We start from the raw sequence: 8,505 nt of genomic DNA on the forward strand, positions 1-8,505 counted from the left end.
AGTTGTTTTTTGATCAGTGTGAGTGATCAGTGAACCCTCAAGCAAAGCAGGGAAATGACAGGACGAAAGGGGAAGGATTGGGAAACTTACAAATAACTGAAAACAAGGGGTTAGAATGGAACCTGTCTCACAGTCTGAACTCCAGCAGCCTCCACTGCGAGTGTTCAAATGAAACCTTGATCCTGGCAGACGGTCATTGCTGGAGTGGAGCTGAGCTAGTGACCTTATAGAGCAGGAGCTCCTCCCTAAGGGATGGTCTCTCCTCCCACGTGCCCAGCTCTCTGTGATCATAGGACCCAATCAGATAAGAACAAACTAGAATAAAGGTGGAGCTTAGATGCTTCCCCCCAGTAGGATCAATATAAGGGGCAGAGACTGTCAGGCCTTCTCAGTGGATCTGGCTGTTTTCTCCTAAGGGCCTGAAATCTCCTCACCATGCTCTGGGCTCCCCTCATCGTCCTACTAGGAACGTGGTGCACAGGTGAGAATAGGGGAGAGCGGGTTAAATAAGTTGCTGCTGAAGCCAAGACACACCCAGATTCACTAGTGGCTGGGGACGGACAGGGAGGGGTTGATAAATTTCCACCATATTTTCCAGGTTCCAGCTCGCAGCCTGTAGTGACTCAGCCGCCTTCAGTGTCAGTGTCCCCAGGAAACACCATGAAACTCTCCTGCACCCTGAGCAGTGGGACCAGCATCAGTGACTACGTTGTGTACTGGTACCAACAGAAGCCTGGGAATTCTCCACGATACCTGCTATATTACTATACGGATTCCAGCAAGGGCCAGGGCTCTGGGGTCCCTGCTCGCTTCTCTGGTTCCAAAGAGACGTCCAGTAACGCCGGCTATCTGACCATCTCCGGGGTCCTGGCAGAGGATGAGGCTGATTATTACTGTGCTGTGCGGAAGAGTGGCACTGCTGCTCCACACAGTGATACAGACAGATGGGGAAGTGAGACAAAAACACCCTTCCCTCCTCTCCCCCGGCCTGGGCCCTGTGTGCAAAGTTCACCAGTTGCACAGTTTTGTCTCTGGCTGTGACAAATCACACAGCTGTTTATGACCAGATAATTCAGTCCACACAGCTATTTCCTGCTCCCTCCTCATTCTTCTTCTGCAGGATGGGGACTATCACCTTCTCCCTAAGAGTCAGCATCCCCTCTGCTATCAGAGTGGGGAGCGAGAGACAACACTCCTATCACAGCCGTAAGTGTCAGCACAATTTAATTCCTTCTCAGATCTTCCCCAAGACCTGCAGCAAAGATAATGGAGTCAGGCCCTGAGATTTCTGATGCAGAAACACATCAGAGACAGAGGGGTGGATGGGTATAGAGGGGAATGGGGCATGAGGAATCACAGATAGGGAAACCAAGAGCTATTCAGGCGACATCACTGGCTGAGAGGGGTTGGCAGGGGAGATTTCTGAGCTCAGTTTTGGCCAATGTGAGCTTGACACCAGAGGAGCCATCGAAGGGCAGGATACCGGAGAGACCATGCCAGATGGGAAAACGAGCAGCAGGAGACAGGGCTGGAGTGGCGAAGTGTATTGGGGAGTCGTCAGCACAGAGGTGATACTGACCCCATGTGAGTAGATGGAGATACTGAAGGATAAGGCTCAGAGAGAGGAAAGGAGAGGACAAGCAGGGAGCCCTGTGGGACTCCCACAGAGAAGGGCAATGGGGAAGGAGGTGGTGCTGACAAAAGAGATGCTGACCGAGCAGCGAGGGAGGTAGGGGAAATCCAGCCCAATTACTCAGCACCCCAGGTGTCCCTGGGCACCGCTCTCTGCAGTGGTTTCCCATTGAACAGGGGCCAAATTCAACCATTATGTAAGCGGGGGAAGGTCCCGCTATTGTGGGGAGTTTTCCTGGCTTCTGCACTACCCCGGTGAAGTGGGCTAGCGAAAGGATCTGAGTCCTCGCTCTCACTTCCTTTACCCAGAGGCCTCCCTGCCCTCGAGGGCTCCCCTTCCACTCTCCTGTCTGGCAGAGTCCTCGTAACCCCGACAAGGCTGGGCCCAGGAGTCCTGGGGGGCTCGACCCCCAACCCTGCTGTGGTCACCTAGGACAGGGGCTAGGGTGTCCCCACTCCGGGGTACTCTCTCTGCACTGGACACTTCCCTGACCCACTGATCATTACATACAATTTAAAGCAAATACAATTTATTTAATCAGCAATTAATTAGAAAAAGAATAAGGAAAAATGGGAAAGGTTAAAGGAAACATGTCACCCCGCTCTGTGGCAGGGAACGTTACAAACAGTGTCTCTGGAACGTCCGGGCAGTTCACAGTCTGTTCCTTGTAGGTCCCAGGTCTCCTTCTCAGGCCCTGGTTGTGCTGCAGGTATGCTGCGGGTTGGACACTTGCAATGGTGGTGGCCACACACCTCCGGGCTTTGGGTGGTGGGACCCTTCTTCCCAGCGTCAGCCCCCTGTCGGGTTAAGATCCCCCTCCCAGTCTGGCCTGCAAGGACCCTTGGCTGGGCGTGTCTTTCTGCACTGGGCCCTTTGCCCAAGGTCCCCCCTTGGCTGGCCCCAGTTGCTCACTGCACCCGGCTCCAGACTGCCCCAGCTCCAGCTCCGGCTCCAGCTCTGGCTCCACTCTGCCTCAGCATTCATGCTGCTGCTGCTCTGCCTCCAGCTCCCTGGGCTGCTTCTCTGTCCCCCCGTCCCCCTCCCCCCGGCTCTGGTTGCTGCAGCTCTCCCCCCAGGACAGGTCTGCTCTGTGGTCTGCTTCTGGGACTCTGCTCCCAGCTCTGACCTGCTTCCTGGGCCACTTCTCTGGGCCCTCTGGATCTGGCCCAGCTCTGCTCCCCAGCTCAGCTCGGGCCCCTGCTTTCTCCTTAGCTCAGCCCCTCTCTGTCTGACCCAGGCAATTCCAGCTCACAGTGAGCAGGGCCGGCTTTAGCAAGTGCGGGGCCCGATTCCTGGGCAAGCACTTCCAATTGCCGGCCGGGGTCGTGGGGCTGCGGGGCTGCTGTGCTCTGCCAGAGCTCCAACCGGGGGAGTGGGGCCGCGGGGCTTGCCGCGCTCCGGCCGGCGCTCTGGCCAGGGGAGAGGGACCCCCGAAGACGACCGCCGCCGGGGTGAGTGCGCGGGGCCCTCTTAGGCGCGGGGCCCGATTCCTGGGAATCGGGCGAATCGGCTTAAAGCCGGCCCTGACAGTGAGGACGGGAACCCCCTGGCCTCCTGACTTCCTGATTAGCCTGCCCACCCTGTCAATCAGGCTGATCTGGAGCATTGGCTGATCTCTCCCAATTGTTCCTGGGGACTGTCAGTCTCAGGGTCCTGGTTTCCCATTGACCTTTCCCCTTTCTTTTGGTACTGGGAGCTAGCAACCAAAACACCCGCACTGAGTGTTAGTAAGGGGACAACAGTCCCCTTAAATTTAACTTCCCATCTTCATTGCCCTTCATCAGAGTCACCATCTCTTGCGGTTTTATAGCGAGTCCAGTGCTCATTAGGGCTTTTGCTGAAAGCCCCAATTCTGGAGTCCAGTGATTCCATGAGCTCCTCGGCTTAAAGTGACTAAGTAAAGACGTTTATAGCTCTTAGATTGAAAAAGTGACCCTAGCATGCCCGAGCGGCTCAAACACTGAAAGACACCTAGAATGGTGCCCCCGTGTGTATATTTATTCATTTCATTATTTCCAGCGGCCTGACTCAGAATTTCAGAACGCTAGGAGCTGGCTGTTTGCTTCATGGCACTGGCCCAACTCACCTGCAGAGGCTGCCAGAAGCCTGCATGCAGTACTAGCAGCCATGGGCAGCGAAGGGTTAAGGGACCCAGTGGAGCTGAGCAGTGCTCCATGACCCTGGGGCTACAACTCCCCGTTTGGCCTCTGTGAGTCAGCTCCCCTCTGCTTCCAGCCTGCCCTGTCCCCAGCAGTCCCGACCTTAGCTCTAACTCCCCTCCCAGCTTTGCGTTCCTGTGGACTGTGTGAACTGCCCAGGGCCGGCTGCAGCGTTTGGGGGTCAGCAGGAACGGCTGGGCTAATGCAAAGATCACTAAGAAGCAGAGCAACATCTTGTGACTTTAAAAATTCTGCCAGGAGGCAAATCTGGGCTGGGGAATAGGAACCAAGGTCCCGAGCTGGCCTAGGAAGCGGGAATTCAAATAGGAAATATTGGTAAAACTGTTAGCTAGGGCAAGAGATCACTTCTGCAAGTGTAGCGCTGGCCATTAGAGGGAGCTCTTCAGCTAGAACATGCCAAGCAGGAGACACTGGCCATTTTTGTCATGAATCATTTGGCCACATGCTGCTGGGGAGGGATACTATGGGGGGCTACAATAATAGTAACAATGATTCTTTTTTCCTGGTACCTCTGAGGTTCCCCCTTTTTCCTTCTTTCCTTGTGGGCAGAAAGTGGCAGGAGAAGTGGGTGGGAACTGGAGGAGAGCAGGTGCAGTCACACATCACCATACGAGGAGCCCATAGGACGTACACACTCTCCACGTGTCATTCCTCAGTCTGTCAGGAGTGTGTCTCAAGGGGACGCTTTCTTGGTAGTTCTCTGACGACATTTGCTCCCTGCTGATACAGACTAAGCAGGTACCTGTCCAAAAAACAGCACTGAGCAGAAACCTGTCCAAATTGAACACACACAAACTATCCCCTGAACTACCCCCCTTCCCCTCCGTGCCTCCAACTCTACCCTAGGATCTGATGGTGTGAGCCCCTCTTCATGTGCAGGACGATCTCTTGCAGACTGAGCCCTTTGCTTTCCCAACTCCCATTCTGCTCTGCATATACATCGCCAGCAACCACACACCTGGTTCCCGTCTACAGCTTCAGAGCTTAACATTAGGGAAGTCCTACTGGAAACACTGTAGGGAGCTTCGAAACTACAGTGGAGAGTCCTCAGGAACATAACCTTTCTCCCGGGCAGTGCCAGCGTTAATATGATACTTATAAACATAATGGATTATGGGAGGATTGGAGAATGGGGACAGGAGAGCGACTGGGAGGGAAGATCTCTGAGCTCGGTGGTGCCCAAGGTGAGCCTTTGAAGCCAGGAGCCGCAAACAGCTGAGATGCAGGGGCGAGATTCTGTGCAAGGTGGGAGTGAGCTCAGGAGCCAGGTCTGGAGTGCAGAGGTGTGTCAGCGAGTTGTCAGTGTAGCGGTGACACTGATGCCATGTGGGCAGAGTAGGTACAAAGGTGAGGCTGGTTCTGGAGCACGTGGCAGCACCATTGCTTTAGGAACAGGATGTCCCGGGGCTGTGCTATCTCCTATCCGTTGTTGACAGGGGACACCTGAAGATGCTGAACTGTTGCAGGATTCTTTATATGTGACTGGTAATTTGCACATTTCAGCTGCTGTCTGAAAGAGGCCTTTGCTGGTGGCAGTTTCTCATTTATTTTGTTGTTCTTAGCAAACAGCTCCTAGTGCGCGTTATCCAGAGATGCTGGCTTCTTCCCACAGCACAGGAAAGATACCAGTGAGACGTGGGCTGCTGACTCTGAAAAAGCTGCAGTTGGGTTGGGCTGCAGTTACCTACCTTCAAAATTTACTCGTGACAGCCCTTCCCCTCCTGGCCAATGACCTGTGTTTAATTTTAGTGGCTCTGAAAGACCCGGAAAAGTGTCTTGGATACAATTTGGGGGTCATTTGGTGAACAGAGCCTCCCCTTTCCCCCTCCCTGTTTTTACAATGAGGCAAACTGCCAGGGGACTCCAGCGGCGTTTTAGTTGGTGGTGCAGACAGCACTGACGCAGCAGACATGCCGTGCTGTGCTGGGGAGAGAACGGAGAAGGAGTGTGCTCCATACGTGCCCCAGGCCCACAACCCAGACTTCAAGGGAGCTAAGAATGGGCACACTCTGTCCACACCAAGCCAGATCCACAATGGGATGTGGGTGCCTAAGGTCCAGTTGTAGGCACCACTGCAACCCACAAAATCCCTGCTCGGCTCCCGTCCAACCCTGTAGGCGCCTAATCTCACTAGGCAGCTACGTTTTTGCTCTAAAAGTTCCCTGGGCACCTGTGTTTCTGCCTCTGAGCATGTGCGCTGCTTCCTCCCTCTAGTCACCCGACACCTAGCTCATGCCTAAGCCCCAGCATGATTCTCAAACTGCCCTGCCTACCGTGCCTGTGGGACTGGATCTGGTGGGCGTGCTCAGAGGCCACCGAACTCCACACAAGGCGACTGGGGAGGAGACAGCCTCCCTTATAACATGTAGCTCAATAGTTCGGGTATTCACCCAGGATAGAGCCTGGTTCCGTTTCCGCTGTCTGCCTGATGAAGAGAAGGGATCTGAACTGGGATCTGCCCCCTCTCAGATGAGTGTCCCGAGAGGAGGAGTACGTCCCCCTCCTAACCCTGAAGCAGGGAAATGACAGGCCGACAGGGGAAGGATTGGGAAAGTTACAAATAACTGAAAACAAGGGGTTAGAATGGAACCTGTCACACAGTCTGAACTCCAGCAGCCTCCACTGCGAGCGTTCAAATGAAACCTTGATCCTGGCAGACGGTCATTGCTGGAGTGGAGCTGAGCTAGTGACCTTATAGAGCAGGAGCTCCTCCCTAAGGGATGGTCTCTCCTCCCACGTGCCCAGCCTCTGTGATCATAGGACCCAATCAGATAAGAACAAACTAGAATAAAGGTGGAGCTTAGCTGCTTCCCCCCAGTAGGATTAATATAAGGGGCAGAGACTGTCAGGCCTTCTCAGTGGATCTGGCTGTTTTCTCCTAAGGGCCCGAAATCTCCTCACCATGCTCTGGGCTCCCCTCATCGTCCTACTGGGGACGTGGTGCACAGGTGAGAACAGGGGGGAGTGGGTTAAATAAGTTGCTGCTGAAGCCAATGCACCATGAGATTCAGTAGTGGCTGAGGACTGACAGGGAGGTGTTGATAAATTTCCACCATATTTTTCAGGTTCCAGCTCGCAGTCTGTGGTGACTCAGCCGCCTTCAGTGTCAGTGTCCCCAGGAAACACCGTGAAACTCTCCTGCACCCTGAGCAGTGGGACCAGCATCAGTGACTACTATGTGTCCTGGTACCAGCAGAAACCTGGGAATTCCCTACGATACCTGCTGAATTACTATACGGATTCTGACAAGCGCCAGGGCTCAGGGGTCCCTGCTCGCTTCTCTGGTTCCAAAGACACGTCCAGTAACGCCGGCTATCTGACCATCTCTGGGGCCCTGGCAGAGGATGAGGCTGATTATTACTGTGCTGTGTGGAAGAGTGGCACTGCTGTTCCACACAGTGATACAGACAGATGGGGAAGTGAGACAAAAACACCCTTCCCTCCTCTCCCCGGCCTGGGCCCTATGTGCAAAGTTCACCAGTTGCACAGTTTTGTCTCTGGCTGTGACAAATCACACAGCTATTTATGACCAGGAAATTCACAGCTATTTTCCGCTCCCTCCTCATTCTCCTTCTACAGGATGGGGACTATCACCTTCTCCCTAAGAGTCAGCATCCCCTCTGCTGTCAGAGTGGGGAGCAAGAGACAACACTCCTATCACAGCCTTAAGTGTCAGCACAATTTAATTCCTTCTCAGATCTTCCCCAAGGCCCCCAGCAAACACAGTGGAGTCAGGCCCTGAGATTTCTGATGCAGAAACACATCAGAGGCAGAGGGGTGGATGGGTATAGAGGGGAATGGGGCATGAGGCACCAGATATAAGGAAACCAAGGGCTATTCAGGTGGAATCACTGGCTGAGAGGGGTTGGCAGGGAAGATTTCTGAGCTCAGTTTGGGCACTGTGAGCTTGACACCAGAGGAGCCATCGAAGGGCAGGATACCGGCGAGAACATGCCAGATGGGAGAATGAGCAGCAGGAGACAGGGCCGGTGTGACATTACACCCCACATTCTTTATGGAAATATGCTTATCATATGGACATGGCATAACTGAGATATATTTCATGCCAGATGGATCTTGTAAGGTATCATTGGAAAGGTTACAATTGACTGAATGTGATTATCCCATTTCTATGACTTTGAAGATAGTCATTTCACTCCTTCCTGAGAGGCGTCCTGGGACCTGTCACCTGGTATTAAACACCATCTTGGAGTTCTAGTAATTTTCCACTAAAAGAAGGGGGTGAGGTCAAGACTGAGAAACAAAAGATTCCCACCTTATGTAAATCTTATTTAAGGCTGGGGAGTAAGGCAAACAAGACTCGTCTCCATTGCCTTCCACCCAAGAAGAAAGACTGCTGAAAGTACCCGAAGAGACAAAGGAACTGAGCGGTAGGACAGGCTAGGGCTGAGTCCAGACTAAGACAGGAATCTAGTCTGCAAAGAGAAATAACTGGAACTCTAAGCTATAGAAACTCTGCAACTTGTCTAAACAACACTTAGGGTGAGAAAATATTTCTTGAAACCAGTCTCTTTAAGATTTTAAGTTTAGTATGCCTGTTTTGTTTTATTTTCTTAGTAATCTGCCTTGTTCTCTTTGCTATCCCCCTTATAATCACTTAAAATCTACATAAGAACATAAGAACGGCCATACTGGGTCAGACCAAAGGTCCATCTAGCCCAGTATCCTGTC

General features: G+C 53.0%; 2 gene segments (V, D, J or C); both read left to right on the forward strand.

Annotated features, from left to right (window-relative positions):
• The first annotated feature begins 435 nt into the window (after positions 1-435).
• On the forward strand, positions 436-1,146 carry LOC112121399. The segment is given in 3 exon segments: positions 436-481; positions 599-952; positions 1,121-1,146. Coding segments are annotated over 3 exon segments (426 nt in total).
• Positions 1,147-6,715: 5,569 nt separating this feature from the next.
• LOC113405207 lies at positions 6,716-7,232 on the forward strand (the record flags this gene model as incomplete). The annotated part of the segment is given in 2 exon segments: positions 6,716-6,761; positions 6,879-7,232. Coding segments are annotated over 2 exon segments (400 nt in total), but the record flags the coding sequence as incomplete, so codon positions are not given.
• Positions 7,233-8,505: the final 1,273 nt, after the last annotated feature.

The sequence above is a fragment of the Terrapene carolina genome, unplaced genomic scaffold (genome assembly GCF_002925995.2).
Source record: "Terrapene carolina triunguis isolate 2854851 unplaced genomic scaffold, T_m_triunguis-2.0 Scaffold34278, whole genome shotgun sequence".
Classification (NCBI taxonomy): domain Eukaryota; kingdom Metazoa; phylum Chordata; order Testudines; family Emydidae; genus Terrapene; species Terrapene triunguis.